This window comes from Alosa alosa, chromosome 9 (genome assembly GCF_017589495.1).
Source record: "Alosa alosa isolate M-15738 ecotype Scorff River chromosome 9, AALO_Geno_1.1, whole genome shotgun sequence".
NCBI lineage: Eukaryota > Metazoa > Chordata > Actinopteri > Clupeiformes > Clupeidae > Alosa > Alosa alosa.
Genome location: NC_063197.1, coordinates 19,987,782 through 20,010,281, shown reverse-complemented (window position 1 = coordinate 20,010,281; position 22,500 = coordinate 19,987,782). Strand labels below are relative to the sequence as shown.

General features: G+C 45.9%; 1 protein-coding gene across 1 annotated transcript in view; it reads left to right on the top strand.

Annotated features, from left to right (window-relative positions):
- Window positions 1-22,500, top strand: part of foxd2 (forkhead box D2) — a 79,312-nt gene that overhangs the window by 36,847 nt on the left and 19,965 nt on the right. Inside the window, exons 3-4 of the mRNA XM_048253101.1 lie at window positions 8,131-8,188; window positions 19,279-19,398. Coding sequence (XP_048109058.1) covers window positions 8,131-8,188; window positions 19,279-19,337 — 117 coding nt within the window. The 3' untranslated portion in view covers window positions 19,338-19,398. The remainder of the gene's footprint in view (window positions 1-8,130; window positions 8,189-19,278; window positions 19,399-22,500) is intronic.

Here is a 22,500-nt window from a genome sequence, read left to right as displayed (position 1 = left end):
ACACACCACACACTCCTTTGGCTGCCTCTTCGAGCTGTAGCCCTCACCCCCGCTGCATGCCCCCCCCCCCCCCCACCCCAACAATAGGAGCCCCATATTCAGCTGCACACCTAATGAACACTCCTGCCCCCATTCAACCCTACAATGGAGCCCTCCACGGCCATTCAGCCACCACACAATGGGGTACATCGCTCCAATTAATCCCCCGAGACAATGGCAGTGGTAGGGAGCTCTTTTGGGGGAGGACAGGGAGGGGGAGCTCTGGGGCGGTGGTGAAGAGTTTGCTGAAGAGAGAGAGAGTGTATGTATGTCCATAAGTGTGTGTATGTGTGTGTGTGTGTGTGTGTGGGGTGGGTGGTTGGCGTTGTCTATGCAAGATGTAGGGGGTCACGGTGATAATGAACAGGCCCAGCCTGGTGTGTCTCTGCAGAGGTCTGGTGAAGTGCCGGCGCTTTAGATGTGCTATTAGGATCAGTAAGAAGCAATTACATGTCCATGGCCCCCTCTTCAGGAGCCCACCCTCCATCGCTCCCTATCCTATACTCAAGTCCTCTGACCGTTCCCCCCCACTGCTCGCTCTGTGGTCACCAGGCCGCCCTGCATTGAACTCCAGAGGAGTATAGGAAACCAGGGTGGCCCTGCACATGCCTGCACTCTTCTAAACTACAAGCACACACACACACACACACTCACTCTCACACAGTCTCTCTCACACACACACACATACTCTCTTTCTTTCTCTCTCTCTCTCTCTCTCCCTCTCTCTCACACACACACACACACGGACAGGTGTCCATAACATTTTCCATGACCAGGCTAATCTCATTACAAACCTTCCCCCCTCTGTAACCATCTGCCCTTGGTGGGAAGCCATGAAATAATATACATTCAAAATAATTCATATTGCATGTGTGAGTGTGTGTGTGTGTGTGTGTGTGTGTGTGTGTGTGTGTGTGTGTGTGTGTGTGTGTGTGTGTGTGTGTGTGTAAAGTGTGTACTTTACTTCAGGACTTAGAGTAGTCTTTGGATAGCGGTGGTGTGTCCGGTCGGTCCACCTCCTGTCGTCCTGAGCGCCGTGGTCTTTTTCCTGGGGAGTGCGCGAGGCTTCCTTTGTCTCGGGCCCTGTGGTGGAGGTGTGTAATTGAATCTGGCAGGGCCCTGGACAGAGCGCAGGTTTCCCACTGAGGCTCAGGGCAGCCTCGGCCAGCCTCACAGGAAGACACGTGTCAAACACGCAGACAAGGGACCTCTCACTGCCCGGGCCACACAGGAGCTGAAGTGGAGAGAGATAAAAAGGAAAAGTATATATATAGGAGATATATAGAGATAGAGAGAAAGAGAGGAGGAGGTAGAGAGGAGGTAGAGAAAGAGAAAGGAAGAAAGAGCATGAGAGAGAGCGGAGATAGAGTAGAGAGAGTGAGAGAGAAAGAGAGAGAGATAGAGGAGATAGAGGAGATAGATAGATAGATAGAGAGAGAGAGAGAGAGAGAGAGAAAGAGAAAGAGAAAGGAAGAAAGAGCATGAGAGAGAGCGGAGATAGAGTAGAGAGTGAGAGAGAGAAAGAGAGAGAGATAGAGGAGATAGAGTAGATAGATAGAGAGAGAGAGAGAGAGAGAGAGAGCGTGTTAGTTAAGAGTCAATGAAACAAAGATTAAGATTGAGATACAAAATGAAAATAAGACAGTGAAACATTATACAACAACAAGGTATCAAACTGAAAACAATGGCCTGTTTCAAAAGATAGCATCTAGAATGCTAATCGGTTACGGAAGACATTTCCGATTCTCTGTGTTTTCACGGGGCAGAAATAACACTTGTGTAAAGAGTCTTCTGTCTGGCCGCGCCGCTGATGTATCTTTAATTATTGACACTGAAGCAGCGCGTCGTGCTGCGCCATCAGAGACGTGACATTTCACAGCCACGAGGCGGGCGGGGCGGCACGGCACAGCGCAGCCTAGAATGCCAACAAACCCGCTCACAATAACACTGAGCAGAGAGAGGCCGAGAAAGTGAGAGGAGGATGGAGGAATGAAAAAAAGAAAAAGAGAATTTTCTTTTTTTTTTGCTTCGTTGACATCCTAATGAAGACATCTGAGATGTGTGTGTGTGTGTGTATTTGTGTGTGTGTGTGTGTGTGTGTCTGTCTCCGCCCCTCCCCAGGTCCCACTGGGAGGGGATTGCAGTTAATAGGGCAGTCTGTCAGGACAGGTCCAGCTCCAGAGGGTGGCCTGGTCCTCTCCCTCTCCTTGCCCAGGGATCGATTCCTGGCTGCCCCAGGGAGTGCAGCGTGGCTAGGGAGAAGGAGAGGGAGAGGCCGGGGAGCAGCAAATCTCCATAAATCCCTCACTACAGCTTGACAGCTGGCAGATAGGGACCTAGGGCCTGTGTAAGTGGGAGTGAGTGAGAGAGCGTATATATACTTTATGTGGGTGCATGTGTCTCATGTGTGTATGTAAATGTGTGCGTGTTTGTTTGTTTGTTTGTGTGAGAGAGATAGGGTATATATATGCCAGTTTGTGTTGTCACAATACCAAAATTATGACTCTGATACTACGATACCAATCTAAATGACATCATGGCAAAAAATGTAAACATCAGTAATAGAAGTAATATGATAGATGGAAAAAAACTAATAACTAATAAAGCTTTTATTAAAACCTGATAAAAACACCATTCTTAAGGTCCCGATCTAACATAATGGAGTATCATAAAATTTTTAATTTCAGGGTATCGTGATATTTTTCAAGTATTGTGCAACACTAATGCCAATATGTATGTTGTATGTTGATGTGTGTGTGTGTGTGTGCGCCCTTGTGTATGTGAGTGACATGAGAGGTTATGTGTTTGGATGTTTATGCATGTGTGTGAATGTGTGTGTGTGTGTGTGACATGAGAGGTTATGTGTTTGGATGTTTATGCATGTGTGTGAACGTGTGTGTGTGTGTGACATGAGAGGTTATGTGTTTGGATGTTTATGCATGTGTGTGAACGTGTGTGTGTGTGTGACATGAGCGGTTATGGGTTTGCATGTTTATGCATGTGTGTGAACGTGTGTGTGTGTGTGTGTGTGTGTGTGTGTGTGTGTGTGTGTGTGTGTGTGTGTGTGTGTATGACATGAGCAGTTAGGTGTTAGGATGTTTATGCATGTGTGTGAACGGATGTGTGTGTATGTGAATGCTTCTAATACCATGGGGAGGGGAACTCATTGATATCTTGCCCGACATGAACAGCACATCAGCAGATCGCACCCTTTGCCGTGGGTGAGCATTTTTATAGGTGAAGCCAATAGCTACTGTCACTTAAAAAATGACAGGCCAAATGTAACAGGCCATACATGATTGACAATCCATTATGTCAACTTTGTCACATTAAATCTACGAATATTAGCAGGTGTCATAACAGTTGCTTTTAAAATATGTGCATGACAAGAATGCAAAGAATTTATAAGTCACTGGAGGAGATAATTTTACAGGACAAACATGAAGCCAAAGCTCACACTACACACCAGACTCATTAAGATGCAGAAAGGAGCCTATCTGAAATATGCTAAAAGATAAATAAATCTAAAAGATCTTAGTATGACCCCACCATACTGACAGACAAGCTGGTACTCAATAGTCAATGCAGTTGTAGGACTAGCATTGCCCCCCCACCCCCACACTTAGTCAGTACATTTGCAAAAAACAGAACGTCCGCAAATTAAAAATAATTGCTACTCCAACATTTGAAATCAAATGGCCACTGGCAACTGTAAAAATATCCATTTTTAAGGTTGACAGGCTAGGGTGCACTATAAGTACATTAACTACAGCAAAACTACACTGAAAACACTGCACATCAAACTTTAAACTGCCCAATTTTATTTTGTGTAGTTTAAAGTATGTGTTAAGTTGATAGGCAGTGTGTATTAAGTTGTCAGCTATCAGCTATCAACAAAAAAATGTTTGAATCAATTTTCTCTGCATGTCCTCCTTTTAATGCGTTTTATTATAGTCATAGGTTTCTGAACAGGATCCAGCTGCAAGCAAGAGTAGCCATATTAACTAAATCCATCTTAGTGACAAATGCGTTTTACCCTAAGGAATGGACATTAACCACCCTTGCTAATCATTACTGTTTGTCACTAATATATTTAAACAGTTATGTGTATTTAGGAATTCTTGGAATTTCAAAATTCCAATTTGTCCATGTAGGGTAGGAGAGTTTGTGGCCGGCATGCCAAGCTTGGCCAACAGTTTTTGTACTGGAGATCATGCTTGTCAGGAGCCATGCAATTACTTTATGTCCACTTTACCAACCAACCAACATAATGGTGATCCAAGCAACCACACATACCGTACTCAATATTGACAGGAGACATTAGGGGGTGAGTCATCTCTATTCTCCTGATGCCACTGAGCAGATGTTCAGGTATTTGGCCGTCGTTAGCCGTTGACTCATCCTCACTAATAAAGGACATAGTGAGAGTGGCCACTCTGGTGTGGGGTCTCCAAACAGCTTTGTGTCGCTCCACTGTTGGAGCCTCTCCCCATTCTCTGCGGTGCTTTTCTCCTGTAATAGGCCTTTGCTTTGAGCACGGGCGGTGGGCTGGGGGTCGGTGGGGGGCTTCATCTGCCCTCAATTTACTCCTGCCGTGACCTTTCAACCCTGACCTGTCAGCACAGCGTTCCTTTCTTTATGGCCGAAACACCATATTGTTTTAAAATGAAAAGGGACATAAATACTTGGTGATATTCTCGAGTCTCACTCAAGTGGAACCCAGAGTTGTTATAGTAAATCACAGGCAGGGAGTTGAGTCTGTGTGTGTGTGTGTGTGTGTGTGTGTGTGTGTGTGTCTAAGCTATAGTCTATAGATCTGTGTTTATGTATGTGTAACAAGTCTCCCCCCACCCCTCCTCTCTCACTCTGTCTCTCTCTCTTTCTTACACACACATTCATTCTCTCTTTGTCTATCATCCTAATCTCAAATCCCCTCTCTTCCTCACAGGCCTTGGCACAGAGCTGCTTTCCTTCTCCTTCTCTCGCTCTTTCTGTCGGGTTCCTTTGCTCCGATTCTTCCCCAGCTTCCTCTGGCTGTCAAGCTTGAGGGCTGCTCAGGGATCGGGGAGCGAGGAGGGGGTAGGGGGGTATCGTGTTCTCCCTCACTCTCCCACAACAGATTTATGGGGGCTCAGTCCTTCTCTAAATATTTGCCTTTCTCCCTGTACTGAGGGAGATTGATGGTCTTTGATGTGGGGGTGCGAGGGTAGATGGGTTATAGGTAGAAGGTGGTGGTGGTGGGTGGGTGTGTGTGTGTGTGGGGGGCGTTAGTGAGGCAAGTATGGGACTTCCCTGGCAGGGAGAGCGAGGGGAGGCGTTATCGTTATCAGACCGGACACTCATCTTTGACCTCGCGAGGGCCCTTCTGTGCTAACCACCAGTTGGGCTCGTTAATTTACCATCATGCAGTGAATCCGAACCAACCGCGGCCTCCCGTTAGCCTTCAAAATTGCTCCATGGCCCGCCGATGTGCGCCGATATTAGCTTTTCCACCGCTGTGTAGGTAATGTGTTCTTTGGAAAGGAGCACCCGGCTCAATCTATCATCTTCTGGCAACACGATCCAGTCATCAAATATCTCTCGGTGTTCTCCCCTATTGTCAGGGTTATTAGACCGTCCGTGAAGTACATAGCGGGCTACGAAGTGAGAGGGCAGAGACCACTTGTTTTGTCACAGCTTGATGCGGTTATGCTGTACTTCAGGGTGCTGTGTCTTGTACATACATAGTTGCACATACACAGTTTACTGTTGTGCAGGGTATCAGCCACAGTGGAAGTGAGGTTCCCCCCGCGAGGTTGCAATGCGTATGGCGTGTGACGCCGTGTCGAAATCCAGCTCAGGGGAAGATGAGACATTCCGTAAACGGTCTCCCTGTCATCAAACGTTCCTGTTGTTTTTTTGGAATCCTGTTTCACACAGATGTTGATCAAGAATTCCCAAGACCCCTTTCCACTCTCACCGAAAAAAAAAAATATCCCACCACGCCGGGTTCCTATCCGCTTCCCAACACTGATCCGAGACTCTTCCTGCCTCTGCAATCAGTACCACTGCCACTCCAAACAAGGCCAGCGGAGATTAAGATCTCTCCAACTTGCGTCTCCTACGCCGCTGTCACTGTTTACCCCCCCTCCATCTCTCAATTATGGGAAACGTTCAAACAAGCCACGCCAGGCCGAGCGTGGAAGTGACTGTATTGTTTGAGCGAATGATTGCGCCGGCCATCCGAGCATAAACAGGAGATTCACATCTGCACTGATGATAATGTAAACTCACCTACCTCTTAGCTTTGCCCTCACTCCTCTGCATCATCCCCCCAACACACACACACACACACACACACACACACATACACACACACACACACACATACACACACACACACCAATATCTATCCATGGTTCCATCTTCCACAGACCTCTCCTCCATGTGTGTCGAGTCTGGGGTTAATTGGGTGTGTGTGTGTGTGTGGGGGTCCAAGTCAGCTCTCAGCCGAGAACACACTGCCCCCTGCAACTCCTACTCTCTCCTCAAGGCCCTCTATTTGCTCCGCTTTTGCTCAAGTTTATTTCAACTCCCTGACAAAACCTCTGAACTGTGTGCTTTCTTTCTGAGCTACTGTACATACACGATTAGCCGACTCCAGAGCGCACACAGCTTTGTGGTGAGGGGAAGGCAAGAAAGATTAAGTGCCCATTCTGATGACGACTATAATGGCAGAAGTCACAGGAAACCCTTAACCACTCTTCCTCACATTAAACTATTAGCTCTATTAGCTTTTTGGAGCGCTTCAGTTAGGGGTGGAGACGTGGAAGGAAAACAAGCCCTTTCTGTCTGTGTGTGTGTTTGTGTGTCTGTGTGTGTGTGCGTATGTGTATGAGTGTGTTTGTGTGTGTGTGTGTGTGTGTGTGTGTGTGTGTGTGTGTGTATGTGACTGTGCATGTATGTGTGAGTCTGTGTGAGCATGTGTGTGTGTGTGTGTGTGAATGACTGTGTGAAGAGGGGGGTATCCTTAAAACAACAGCAGCAGCCGAAAGAGAAAGGAACTCACAGCAGCAGAGTAGCAGAGTCTCCTGTTCTCCAGAGGAATGCGTTGCAGTGGCATTTACATGTTAACTGTGATTTATGGAGGCAGGCTTCCCCCATTCTCCCTCTCTCTCTCTTCCCTCTCTCCCTCCCTCTATTTCTTTCCCTCTCCAGCTCCCAGTGCCAGTAATGCTGCCTTAAGCCCATGGAGACAGTGAGACAGTGAGCCTTTGGCCTTCCTCTTGCCCCCCTCTTCGCACCTGTTACGTCTCCGTTGAAGCCCTGAGTTACTGGGTACGGCGTTCCTCGACATGACCCTGCCCGGACTGGGCAGCAGCCGGGTGTGATGGTGTCAATCTGTTAATACGTCCGAGACAACCCTCACGGTCACTTGAAGCAACGCACACGGGGTTGTGATTTGATATAGTGATGGTGGCTGGACGGTGAGTGTGGACAGAAGGCTCTAATGCTTCAGAGTCTGCTGCAGAGCTTGGCACGGATTACGACCACTCAGATGGACTGTTTTATGGAGTAATATTTAAAAAAAACGGAACGGAGGTCCAGTCCAGTCGAGAAGGGAACTGGGCCACGGAGGGAGGGGGATTGCGTATCCCGATGTGCTTGGCAGGAGCTTTCCGGAATCCCCCGGCTAGGCCAAGCAGTGGGGAAAAGGGAACGATTTTAATACACCTATTGAGAGACGAGTGTGCCAGTGTGAGTGTGAGTGTGTATGTGTGTATGTGTGTGTGTGTGTGTGTGTGTGTGTGTGTAAAAGAGAGAGAAATAGAGAGGGAGAAATGGAAGGCTAATGTTGAGCCTGTGTAGTGGAGAGGCCCTGTATTCTCTCATTCAGCCGTGATACAAGAGGGTCTATGGAGAGAGTGAGGGAGCGAGAGAGGGAGGGAGGAAGAGAGGGAGGGATGGAGGAGTGGCGAGGAGAGCAAGGTTATTCAAGTTCTGCCAGGAAACAGCGTGTGTGTCTCAAGACCAGTAACTATTTCATGGAGACGGCACAAAAATAACATTTGTCTAAATAAAAAACACTGAGCCCCCTTTCTTTTTCCCCAGCTTGCTCCCAATCTGGAGTGGAGGACAATGCAAACAGGCCCGCACACTCAATACACAGGTGCTTTCACTCATACACATGGATACACCACATTACCACAGACATACACACACACACACACACATACACAGAGAGAGAGATACACACACACACACACACTCTGCAGACTGCTCAAGTAAAAACAAATCCAATACAGTAGTGAATGACACACTAATCTGTGTTTATAGTATCAGATTAATACTCTCTAAATCTTATTTTTTTGAATTCACAAAAAACAAATCAGAAGCTGACAGAGGCTGATGAGATTTGCAGATCCCACACACTCATATTGAGGGATAAAGACGTGTAGGGTCGTGCTGTTTCCTCCCAGGACCGTTCCCATGAGCAGCCGATGGCTTGAGGGTGCGGTCTGGGCTCTAGCTGGTGTTAACATTCTGTTCTACACTGATTAGTCAGGAAGTGGGTTGAGGTGACAGCTTTTAGCCTGGAAGCACATTATCCAGATGGTATACGCATGTGTGAGTATGTGTATATGTGTGTACGTGTGTGTGTGTGCGTAAGTGTATATGCGTTTATATGTGTAAATGTGTGTGTACTTAACGTCATTCCAATTCAAACGCAACAAGAGCAACAAAGTAATTATTGCGGCCAAGTCGCAATGTGTGGCGGCGTTTTTGATGTTCTTGTTTTTCTTTCTTCAACCCCCACCCAACTCTCGTGTTTGTTGTGTGGATTCAAGCAGAGGGTGGCTAATACATATGGATGAGAATCCCGGGTGGCTCATCAGGGTAGGTTCTTGGGCATCATACCCCCAACCCCCCCCCACCCCCCATCCTCTACTTCACCCTTCACCCTCCACCCATCCCCACCTCAGACAAGCCCCCGACACACACCCTCTCGACCACCCCTCCATCAGGCCTCTCCAGCAGGCCTCCACCCCCCACCCCTTCCAGATCTAGGCTCATTCTCACCTACCCCAAACACGATCTAATTGGGGGCAATCATTCAGATAAAAAGCCTCCTGAAATCATAGCGTTGCACTGGCCACTCCAGGAGTCCTCTCTGGCACCAACAACCCCCATGCCCCCATACACTCCCACTGCTCTCTACATCTCTCCTCCAGCCCCCTCACCCGGCCCCCACTAAAATGCCATGTCGCCCTTTCACCGTATGCCCAGTGATTCCACTAGCTTGCTTTTATATGTGAGAGAAGTGGGGGAGAGAGAAAGAGACATGAAGGCAGAGGGGAGGGGGGTGGTGGTTGGAGAAGAAAGGTGTAGGTTGTGTCTCTCTCTCTCTCTTTCTGTGTGTGTGTGTGTGTGTGTGTGTGTGTGTGTGTGAGATGGGGGTGTAAGGTGGAGTGATTGCACAAGGGGAAGGACAACCTCACTGTTGACTGGTGCCATTGTCTCAGACCTTTGCAGCTCACCGCTTCTTCAGAACCACCATCACCTCCACCACATATTGGAAGAGTGAAAGCACAGTGATTTCTCAACTACATCCATTTCACTCCTCTCTTTCTCTCTCTCTGTCTCCCATTTCTCTTTCTCTTCTCTCTGTCTCTCTCTCTCTCTCTCTCTCTCTCTCTATGGTTGGCTCCATGGCACGCCACCTGTTGTGCTCCCTCACAGACTGCGATGATGCCCCAGTAGCAGATTCGGACGTGCTGACGGCAGCATTTGGCCCTGTGGCCACGCTCTGTGCGTCTGTGTACGGACTACTACGTTGTCTATTTACACATGTGCCGTGACCATGGGGGGGTTGGGGGCGGCCAGCAGAGGGCTAGTCTCATGTTTGTCACGAGGGAGCAGAAAGAGGAAGAGTGAGAGGGAGTTGATTCAGGAGAGGGGGAAAAAATATTAAATATGCATAATGATTGCTGCCGCTCTTCAGCTGAAGAGGCCTAGTCACCTTCTCCATCGCTCTCTCTCTCTCTCCCTCCCTCTCTCTCTCTTTAACCCCCCCAACAGGCTGTGAGTGGGTAGGCCCCACTGGTGTCAGTGCTATCTGACGGGTGGGGTGACCCCCCCCCCCCCGAGAGAGCCGCCTGCAGGAGGGGGGTGTGACGAGGGCAACAGGGTGGGGCAGGCTGTCGAGTGATCCAACCCCACTTAGCTCTCCTCTCCCGACCACCCCCACTCACCACTATCCCCCCCTCCCTACAGCCAAGCTGTCCAAACCCTGCCAGCCTCCTCTCCATGTCGAAGTCTCTCAATGTCCCTCTCTACTGCTCAGGAGTGTCCAGGCAAGCTCCTCTCATTTTGAAAGCCCTTTCGCCATTTCTTAAAATAAAAATGGTAATGTGAGAACAAACCGACTTTTTGATAACCACTAATCTGTCATTTCCAATCCCTCATGCGATACATGGAAACAAAACGCATGCAAAATAATAAATATGTTCCCAGATGGATGCTTTCAAAACATGATTAATGGGTCAGCCAAGTAAGAAAATGTTGAGAGTACAAATGATCTCGGCATTATCACACCACTTTTCCATAGACACACAATACTGCATACATGGTGTGTGTGTGTGTGTGTGTGCGCGCACGCGCGAGCGCCGGCTTCATGGTGTACGTGTGTTTGTGGTGTACTATCGAGCTTGTTGGAACAATCATCCCTCTCCTCTCCAGCATCAATTAAAAGCTGAGGCCCACTCAGCACTCAGCTCTCTCATGTAGGACACACACACATGCACACACACACACTCTGACAGACCCACTCACTGCAGCAGCCTTCACTCTCTCTCTCCCTCTCGTCTCATTTACCGTTGCACTATCTGTCCTTTCCTCTGCTCTGACGCCAAATCACAGTGAAAACATCATTGTGCGGTGGAGATAATAACAATGAAACGGCTGCAAATCAGCTCGATTGTTGGTGCTGGACCTGGTGGGGGGAGAGGCCTAATGTAATTGTTCAGGCCCTTGTCTCTGTTGATACAGCCTCTTCAGTGAGCATGTGATTTAGCTAAAAGCCATCCCCAGGCCAAGTAATTAGAGACGCCATTGGCCGAGTGGCATTAGCCGTGGTGACTGTCACCATCGCAACATCCAACCCCTCCACACACCCCGCACACACACACCTCCCACCTTCCATCATACCTCTCTCTCCCCCCTCCCGCCCCACTAGCCCCCTGCGTGCTGCTGTTTTAATGCGCCACTCTGGATGTTATTCAAGCCATTAGCCAGGAACGTCGTGTCCCTCTGTGTGAAAACGATTATGTGAGTGTTCCTGTGTGAGCTCGCAAAAAAAAAGTGAGTCTGAGCTGCAGGTTTGCTGCTAGTGCATCCACCTCTGTGCATCCTCAATCTCTTTCTCTCTTTCTCTTCCCCCCACACCATATGCACTACCATGTGGGAGAAGTCGAGTGGCGTATGTGCTCGCGACCGGGCTGCCGCACTTGACTGGCTGAAGTAGCCTGTACATCTCCTCTCAAAGGGTTAACATCCTCCCAGGGCGGGGTCACTCCACCAATTAAACCAATCCAAGGGCTTGTCTCGAGCCCGAGAGGAAACAGACACCATTTCAACAGCCGCGCTCTTTGATTCACCGAGGAAGGCTCCCCTGACTGACATGATATATCTCACCGCACAATACAGCCTCCTGTAGTTTACATAGAATTGATTGCATACATTTACTGTTGCCACCCACTATTGTTTTTCTTATGAATTGTTATCAAATCAATAAAGTATCTACAGTATCTATCTAAATATTTATCTATCTACATTATACCTATCTATCTATCTATCTATCTATCTATCTATCTATCTATCTATCTACAGTATCCATTTATCATGAAAGATGCAACGTGATAGAATGTGACAGATTCTAAAATTACTCTTAAAGGAAAAGAAAAACAATGCCGGTACAGTACCAGTGAAGTGAATAAGAAAAGATATACATCTCTGGTTCTCCTACAGAGAAATGGGTGAACAAAAACAATTCTAAAACGCTTGGTATTAGCCACACGTCAGAGATGAACTCTTCCAGTGAACTGAGAAAATAAACACAGTTGTTGAGGTGAGTCAGAGAGAAAAAAACAGCAACAGAGAAAGAAAAGGTTGTGTGCCCAAGGAGAGGTAGCATGATAAATATACAGGGAGCCCCTTCTCTCTCTCCCTCTCTCTCTCTCTCCATCCTTCCCTCTCTCCCTCCCTCCCTTTTTCTTTGCCCCCTACCCTCTCCCTCACATGCTCTCTTTATGGGTTACCCGACTCCCTGACAGTTTGTTTTAAATTTGACCATGCAGATGTTTCTCTGGGTGACTGACTTTTATAGTTTAGAAAAGATTATATCAGTTTTCCCGCAGATTGTGTTACTGTATTTAAAGAAAGGACAGACAGGAGAGATGGAGAGAGAGAGAGGGAGAGAGTCATGCAGTAAGAGACAGCAGTGCTGGTGGTGGTAGTGTGTGTGGGGTGTGTGTGTGTGTGTGTCTGTGTGTGTGTGCGTATGTGTGTGTGGAGGGGTGGGAGGTGTAGACAGGGGCAGAGGGAATTGGAGGGCCGACCGGTTGGAGGCAGAGTGCTGTAGGTCTTTAAATCCTGAGATCTCAGTGGCATAGCCTGAGCAAAGGAAAAGGAGGAGGAGGAGGAGGAGGGGAGGGCACGGCAGAGAGAAAGCAAAGACAGGGCAATGAAGAGGTGTGTGTGTGTCTGTGTGTGTGAGAGAGAGAGAGTGTGTGTGTATGTGTGAGAGTGTGTGTGTTTGGGGATGTGGGGTGCAGTATGCAAGCAGTGATGGGGGCTAAGTTCAGCGGAGCCGGGGTTCGGCTTATAACATTAGACACAGATTCTTTCTAATTTCGAAGGACAACATAAGCGTCAAATTTGAGGATATTAGTTTTTGATAGGCAGCTGGGGCAAAGCACACAAGAGAGAGACGGGTGGGAGAGAGGGGTTGGCGGCTGTGTGTGTGTGTGTGTGTGTGTGTGTGTGTGTGTGTGTTTGGGGGTACGGGTGAATGCAGTGAGACACACTGTTCCTATTACAGCTCTTAACTTCTTTCCAACCATGCCAGGGAATAACACCAAGCTCTCTCTCCTCTGGGTAGCTAGTCTCCGCACCTCTTGCTTCTCCTCTCCTCCCTGCCCACTATCACATCCTTCTTTCTCTCTCCCTCTTTTTCTCTGACACCCAGCTCATTTACTTAAGATCGTCAGATAGAAATGCAAGAAGGTTGCCTGGATGAGTAAAAAAAAAAAAAAAAAAAAAGAGAGATCCATTTCGGATGATGTCTAAGCTGAAGGAGACTGTAAATACGCGGCGAGGCTAACTTTGGCTACACACTCTGGAATAGCAGCACTCGCTCTCGTTCTCTCCTTTTTCCCTCGGTTCCTGTGCTTCTCTGTGGAACTTGGCAGAGCCGAGGAGACTAATAAAGGACAGGAGGGAGAGCGAAGCGAGCCGGGGATGGAGGGAGGCTGAGCGATATTGTAGAAAGCGCGTTTAAAAAAATGAAGGATGAAAGCGAGTGGAGAGAGAGCCAAGTGTCTGTGAAAAAGGGAAACAAAGAGAGGGAATGAAGGAAGGAGGGGAAAAAAGGAGAGAAGGAAAATTAAGAGAGATGAAAGCAAATCACAGGTAAAGAGAAAACAACTCCCTTCTCACCAAAAAAAAAAACTCTAAAATGGAACATGTATCTTTTAACTTGAGTCACTGTGTCAGAAAGCGTTCCTCCCATATCACTGTCACTGTGAATCAATTAGGTCATTCATCCTCTCGCTTACACAAAGAAAAAAAAAGCCCAAAACCATCCACGAATGAAGAAAAAGCTCCATCAGAGGCACTTCTAAGCTCCATCAGAGGCACTTCTAACATTTCCTTATGAAAACACATGCAATAACAACAGTAACAACTAGTGAAAGATTAAAAAGGGGTGAGTGCGGCCAACGGCCAGCCGATAGGGGCCAGGCCTCGGCCCTGTCAGGCAAAGTGTGGACCTGGAACCCAGGGCAGCAGAGAAAGGCGGAAAGATCTCTCACTTTCTGTTTTTCTCTTGTGCTCTCCTTTTCTTTTGCTCCCTCTTTCTCTGGCTTTCTCTCTCACTATCTCCTTTTTTCTCTCGCCCTCTCTCTTTCTCTCTTGTGCTGTCCTTTTTTTCTTGCTCTCTCTCTTTAGCTCTCTTGCTCTCTCTTTCTCTGTCTCATTCTCTTACTGTTGCACCAGGGCTTGGAGTTTAGTTCATTTGTTTAGAGAGCAGCTCAGGTTGCGGTCACTAAGCTCTGTACGTGTATCACCTAAGTTATCGGACGGGTGGCTTGGCTTGGACTGTCTGGCCTGCCCCTTACACCATGGCTTGGACGAAGCTCTAGCCTGGGCCAGAAAGTGATCCTGTGACCATAGGTGTCACTCATAGCCAGCAAGGCCTGAGCTGCAGACAGGGAGCTGGTCTTTAAAACAACGAGTCCAAATGGCCATCAGCTCCAACTGTGACTTACCCTTCTTAACCCGCCATTTTAAAAACAATAAACATTTTCTTAAATTATTATTACAGACTCAACTGTTCACTTCTGCTTTTCTGGAACTATTCTCAAATTTATAAACTACACTCTCTTCCCTCTATAAACGGCAATGGTATTTGGGAGTTAAGTCGCAGCATGACTTTTCCGTCAAATAATGTTTTTGATCGCTCAGAGGTTGGAATGGTTCAGCGGAGCTGGACAGTTTTCAGGTGACCCTTAATCCGAGAAACTTGCACAAAAAAAGAAAAATGAAGGATGCAATGGAATCGCAGTGGTGTGAAATTTACCATATGTGTGTGTCCACACCAAATGTTCTCTAGATAAATAGACATGTATTAAAATACACATCAACTAAAAAGGGGGAAACAAATCCATAGGCCATTGGACCACCCACCACCACGCTCAAAAGACAAGGCTAGTTGTTTTTGTGAAGCTTTTAGCCACACTTCAGCACGTCTTGGTAAACATTATTTCAAGTTATCTCTCCCACCAAATGTTCCATACAAATTGAGTTTTGCAGTGTCACAGATTTGAACTTGATATTTTAAATTGAGTTATGTTAAATTCAATTACTCTAAGTTACATCATTTCTGTGGTTCACATTTAAGGGCCTGCCCGCAGAATGTTTCTTTACTTGGTCCACTTTCAGTCACTACGGAAAAACGCAAAAGGTACAAAAAAGTGCCTAGACAAATATACATTTCTGCAGCCCTTAGTACTATACTGCTATATTAGATTCTATTCAGTGACAGTTTAAAGTGGTTTTAAGAGCTAGCACATACAAGAAACCGACACAATTCTTAGAAGGTTTTCAGAGGAATTTCACTGAATCAGGGGACATTTTACCATTGAGCACATTCTTCAAGCAATACAATCCCTACAATTATAGCATTCTGCTATTGTCTTACAGCTAATGGCATCATAAAACTATTACTATTTCTATTGTGGATTAAATTAAATGTGTATTATAGACTATGATATTAATTCTATCATATTTTTGTTTTAAAATGGCCTTGCGCAGTATTTTTTTGTGCTGCATCCACACAAATCCCCTGAAAAACAAAAAAACAAATCCGAATTGCTAGAACAATCTCCCATCTTCCATCTCTGATAGTCCTACCTTCAGCTCTTCTCCTACAGGAGGTGGCTCTCCTCAGTGTCACTTTGGGGAGAAATACGCAGTGTAGTCTTTGTGTTGGACCAGATGAAAGGGCTGACTTGTGGGACTGACTTTCATTTCTTTTTCCATGGTGTGTGTGCTGGTCGCTCTCTGGTGTACTCTAAGTCTTAGAAGATGGCAGGAGAAATAAACAAAAGCAAAAAAAGGAAAATAAAAAAGGCAAGAAAAGCTCTATGCCTTTGGTGTTCCTTCACTGCCTCCAGGTCTGATGCGTTCAGTATGATTACGCCTTTTCTGACAGAGCGAAAGTGCTGCCATTTTCGGGTAATAGCATGAAAATCAGTCCCCTAACACTCACAGGCTCTATTGCTTTTGCTGGATCAAGATATTTTCCTTGGCAACAAGCCTGTGTGAGTCAGATTTACATACATTACTGTTTGCATCTGATGAGGCTTGTATGTATTTTCATATCACCTCTGTGGATACCCCTGTGATTTGGCTTGTGTTGTGTTGATGGCCATTTCGTGCCAAGTGGTATCGCATACATTTTGTGTTTGTCGTCTCTTTTAACGGTGGCATTTCTCTTTAAAAAGTTGTGTCCTTGTTTTGTAGTGTATTCCACCAATGTGCAACCTATTAAGGAAATGAGAGGCAGAGAGAAGAGTGGGGGGGAGAGGACTGAGAGAAATAGAGGGAGGAGGAAGAAGAGACAGGAAGAAAGTGTGAGCCTGTGTATCTGTGTGTGTGTGTGTGTGTGAGAGAGAGAGAGTGTGCGTGTGTGTGTGTTTGTAAGAGAGAGAGAGAGAAAGAGAGGGCGAGCAAGCAATCTAGAGAAGCTGCTACCCATCTGCCTCAAGTGTTGCAGCTTCACCTTTAATCTATGAAAATGCACGAATCCGATGAGACATAATTGTAAAGTGGAGTTTGACCATTTAAAATGTCTCGAGAGCTTGTTTTATCTGGGGCCAAAGATAGATCAGCAGTAATCACTATCCGCTCCGACACTGATGATGGGGAGGGAATTAATTTGCCAGGGAGGAAAACAAATTAAGGCGCTTCTCCAGCGGCGCTCCATTAGACAATGGCATATATAAATATTTTATCTTGGGCGATACAGGTTAGCAAAGGTTTAGTACATCCCCATTTACACAAGGACCCGCACTTCAGTAAGCAGCCTTCGTCCTTTATGAGTGTCTGCCCATTCTCTTTTTCACCCTCTCCTTTCCTCCAACTCTCTCTCTCCTCTCTCTCCTTCCATCTTGACCCTCTCTCCCTCGTTCTCCTCCAGATGCCCAACCCCACAGTCTGATTTTTCACACTGAAAATGCAAGTCTACCTCTAAACGCAAATGGAAGGGGGTAAAAACATATTATCCACTCACAAAGAGTATAGAATATACCATGCAAAATGGGATTCAGCTGTCACCATTCAAAATGTCACTACAATTTATGTACATATCTATAAATCATGAAGGAGAATGTAATGGTCTGAAATAAAAAGCCTAATTTCCACAATCACTGGATTACTTAGTGTACAGCAAACAGTTCTTCCTGTAACAAAATACGGTAATAGATATGTCTCTATTATTCTGTTGCATATTGTTTCTGACTTCTTTGTGGTCAAACAATATAATACTGACTCAGAGATAGTATTATTTTAAGCTGGAAAATAACTCCTACATATGACCATGACAACTAATGTTGACAGTTAAATTTCAGGCATTCTTCCACTACTGTGTAAGCCTACCTCTCTTGAAGTGGTTCACTAAGAGTTCAGCCACATATTTTACCCCATGAACAAACCATGGCTACACATTTTTTTCAGAGGTACAACATAAACGTCAATGAAATGATTGCAGTGTATACAAAGCCAATGGTCGTATCCTGAGCCGTAATGAACTCCATTGTTAATGGTTATGGTTTGATTAGCTGACAACAGGCGGGCGCAATTATCACAGTATGCGTTAATGGCTAAGTGTGTGCAGTGGAGGGTCCGTGGTGAGAACCCACACGCTGCTCCGCCCTCTCCTGCCCGTGCTAAATAAGGCCCGTGCGGTCTAATGAGGGGATTTAATGAAATTCTTGCATTCTTCAGTAGGCCTACTCTGACGTTTCTTCGGAGATCCCCCTCGTAGTCAAACACACAACTGGCGTAGAGTAGCCTATTAACCTCAAAACCTCCTCGTCTCCTAATACATTCCTCATCACACCACACACATTTCACCCAGCGTGGATCGATTCCGACCTTAAAAAGGCAAAACCGCCTCCCCAAGGCCACCTTAATCCATTCTGTGATGGCACGTTGAGCGGCTAATAACGCCTATGCTGAAGGAATTTTGAAGACAAAATAGTGAGCTAGCAATAGAACTCCCTGTCGCATTTATGAGAGGGTTGCTTATCTAACATTATCTCACTTAAATAGCTAGTTAAAGAGCCGAATGTTTAGACATTTTTTAGGCCTATGTGAGTTACATTTTCACACTTAATGGTAAAGATGTTACGCGTGCACCACACAGTGACAGATGTGCGTGCTAACCTTTTCAATTTTTTAGGTGAGTGGGACATTTTCCTTCGAGTTTTAGTGAGAAGTCCTTCAGTTCCAGAATGTTTAAGCTCCCCGTCTGTCGGAGTCACGGTGTCCTCTTGCTCATTGATCAATTCTAATTTAGTGTTAATATATGTCCATCGATCAGCTGTCTCCCGAGCCAGGCACGGGTCACAAACAGCATTTTACATACATCCCTACGTCAAAGAGGTGCTAATCCCGGGAATTGGGACTTGCCCTCAGTGTGATGTACCGCGCTTTAACAAAATCGCAATGTCTCATCAAGCTAAAAACAGCCACTTAAATAATTAAAGTCGTGATTTTATAGACGCACCAGTTGAATAAACTTTACTGAAAGCCAAATAGTAGTGGTGATGAAGATGCATGCCCTGCTTAGATAATAATGATAAATGCAAGGCAGAGGGCAAACGGGGTCAGGAATCTGTCTGGAATTGTGTCCAAACCATGGCAGCGATTTATTTGTGGGATTTTAATGACACTTCTTTTGAGCAAAGTGCGAAGTTTTCTTTTCCTTTGCTTTTTAGATCCCTATCAAACTGGGAGAAGTGTCGGGTCTCATTTCAACCTGCCTCAGAAATCATTTGTTTTGGCCGAACTTACTTTTTCAGCTGAATTCCTGTGATCAAGGAATGTGTGACCTTATGGGACAATTTATCAAACGAAAAATAACCTCCAAAAATTATTCAACCCAGAAATAAGAAAAGACCAGAGGCAAAAGAACGGGAGTGTTATGTCTTAAAAATAGTGTTTTGTTTTTTAAACATGACTTTTTAAAAAGCTAAATAAAAACATTTAGTTAACTTCTCTTTGTTACAGCCTGGTGAGATTTCTGCACAATTCTCCCTCAACTAAACAACCCGGGATGTGGCAGATGGAAAAGGACACTTTTAACATCTACTTGTTTATTCCTCTGCTCTCCCCATATTTACTTCTCCACTGTCAGTCATGTTTTTTTTTCTCATCGCCGTCTTCTTTCTCCCCTGCGGTCTTTTCTCTCTCACACAGGCTGTGTGACGGCGCTGTTGCTGGGAGGGAGATCTGGGGGACCATCTGAAACCAATTAGGGTGGTGCTGCAGCCACCCAGAAACTCGGTGACGGATGGGATTCTTGTATTTATAGCCGAGGTAATTGGCAACACACACACACACACACACAGAGAGAGAGAGAGAGAGAGATAGTCATAAACACTTAGAAATACACACACACACACACACACACACACAGAGAAGAGAGAGAGAGAGAGAGAGAGATAGTCATAAACACTTAGAAATACACACACACACACACACACACACAGAGAGAGAGAGAGAGAGAGATAGTCATAAACACTTAGAAATACACACACACACACACACACACACACACACACACACACACACACACACACACACACACACACACACACACACACACACACACACACACACACACACACACACACACACACACACACACACACACACACACACACACACACACACACACACACACACACACACACACACACACACACACACACACACACACACACACACACACACACACACACACACACACACACACACACGCACGCACAAATACAAACACAAACACAAACACAGTAAGGCTTAAGCCTGTGGTGCCTGTCCTGAACTTCTTTAAAAACAGAGTGAAAGTGAGATCGAGTGGGAGCTTCAGAGTGAGGCTTTTCCAGGAGGTGATTCATCTCGCTAGCATGTTACATCACATTTCACTTCCAACGCCACCGACTGCAGGATAACAGTCTATCCTCCCTTTCATTGCTGCCATACCTCGGGCTTGTGTGATCGTAACTTTGTCAAAGAAACACATCCCCATGACCCCCTTCCTAAGGGATACGTGATAATGGCCCAGAATTGAAAGTGCCTGATGCCATTAATTTTGTCAGAGGGTCGTTGTCTGTCTCTGTGTGTGTGTGTGTGTGTGTGTGTGTGTGTGTTTAGGGGTAGGTTGGGGGGGGGGGGGGGCAGATGGGGTGAGTGGCCCCAGTTCTGCTGCTGTCGTCTAATCACAATAGCTGTTTGCAGCTGATACGGAAGTCAGGGCCTGATGGTAGTAGTACATCTCGGCTATCTGTCCAGGTCTGTCAGTGCGTCAAACCTGCATGTGAAAATATACACAAAGCATTCTGCACAAAGCACAAAGCATCTGACTCTCATTAGACCTCATAAATGGCTGCCATGTGGTCGACTGATAAATAGGGCAGTCTATTTATTGGAGCACAACAAATTGGCTACAAACACCGACATGGAATCGAAGAACCATAAATACTGGACGCGATGAAAGTTTTAAAATGTGCTGCAGGTATTTTATGAGAGTTCTCATTTTTTTCCTTCCCCCCTGTCTTCCTCTTTTCATGTCGTTTTTAAGCTTTCTTCCTCCACCAATGGTTCTGTAAAGGCTGGTCTGTGCTTCTCTCTCTCTCTCTCTCTCTTTCTGTGCTGATGGTCCAGGCTGTGGATATGGACACTGCATAATGAAACTGTAATTCCATCACTAAAGAATCTTTTCAAGTGCTGCGCACCAAAACTCTCAAAGACATGACCAGAAATTCCTGAATGAATCGGCAACAGACAAGCCCTAAACCCCCGTGTAATTACATATTTGGAGTTTATCTGGGTTTATGCGAAAATGCACAAGTTTCCCTTCCCTGGTGGTCTTTAAACACATCCATATGTCTCCAGTGTTTCTATTCGCACTCCTCCCTCTCTGTTCTCTCTCTCTCTCTCTCTCTCTCTCTCTCGATCCCAATGTTTTTCTTTTTTTCCCACCATGCCTTCAGAGACATTACCCTCGGCATGAATGGATTAGGTGACTGGAGGGTTTTTGTTTTTTTCATTGTTAAGTAGTTGTATTGTCAGACGTACACACACATGATTCTGGTGCGTTTGAGGTTTTGAAGCGCAGAAGACGTGGTAGAGTGTGTGGTGGTGGCGAGTCCCAAGTGCTGGGTGGAACAGTTTGCAAACAGAGTAGCCCACAGCACGTCCACATGCTCCGAAGAGGAACACACACTGAAATCTGGGGCGGCCCTTTCTCGTGTGTGGCCCTGTTTTTCCTTTTTTTCTCTTTCTCTCTCTCTCTCTCTCTCTCTCTCTTTCTCTTTCTTTCTCTCCCCCTCTCGCTTGAGAAAACTGATCTGTTTTAAAACACGTGCTAAATATTACCATATTTACATTTTCCTGTTTCAAAAAGACAGAGAAGGGGGAGTGTGGTCTCTCTCTCTCTCTCTCTTTCTCTCTCACTCTCTCACTTATTCTCCCTTTTTTTCTACTGTGGAAAGGTCTTGAGCCGGGGTTAGGCTTTGTTTGAAACTCTAAACCCCTTTCATGCTTATTTATTTTATGATTCTGAAGGGCACTGTGTTTACACTCAAAGTGCAACATCTGGATTAGATAATTTGTTGGGAATTAACCGGGGCTGGATGCTTATCGACCTCGTCTGATTAAATCTGTTTGATGTTTTCGCTTTTCATTTCACAATGATTTTTTGGTCAGCGTGTCACTCATGAGTCCGCATGATATGTTTACGTTATCCATCTTTGTTGAAAACCAGGTGAGCACAGTGATTAGGTTTTACACCCTTCAATTACACCTTCACCAATGCACTTACAGATACCACACACACACACTCACATGTACACATGCACACTCACACAAACATGCATGCACGCATATTTCACACACACACACACACACACACACACACACACACACACACACACACACACACACACACACACACACACACACACACACACACACACACACACACACACACACACACACACACACATACACGCACGCACGCATGCACACACACATGCACACACTTATACACACATACACACCCATGCTCACACACACACAACTGAACACACACAAAATGGTCCCCCTTTCTTGCCTGTGGCCTTTGATCTTTAATGAGTTATTTGTAATTAAAGCCGGGACAGACTGTTTTGCTCTCCAGCTGTTTCACAGGCTACTGAGGCAGGCAGCATGGAAGACAAGGGGAAAGAGAAGTCGTCCCCTGATTTAAATACCCCTTCTCTTAATTCATGATTTCATGACTCTAATTAAGCTAAATAAACTTCCACAAACAAAAACAAATCAAAGAACTAAGTACTATCTCCAGATAATTAAAGAGTGCATTGAGCAGTAAGACATTCTACTTAGCTTTTTACAAATAACTCTCTCATAATTACTGTA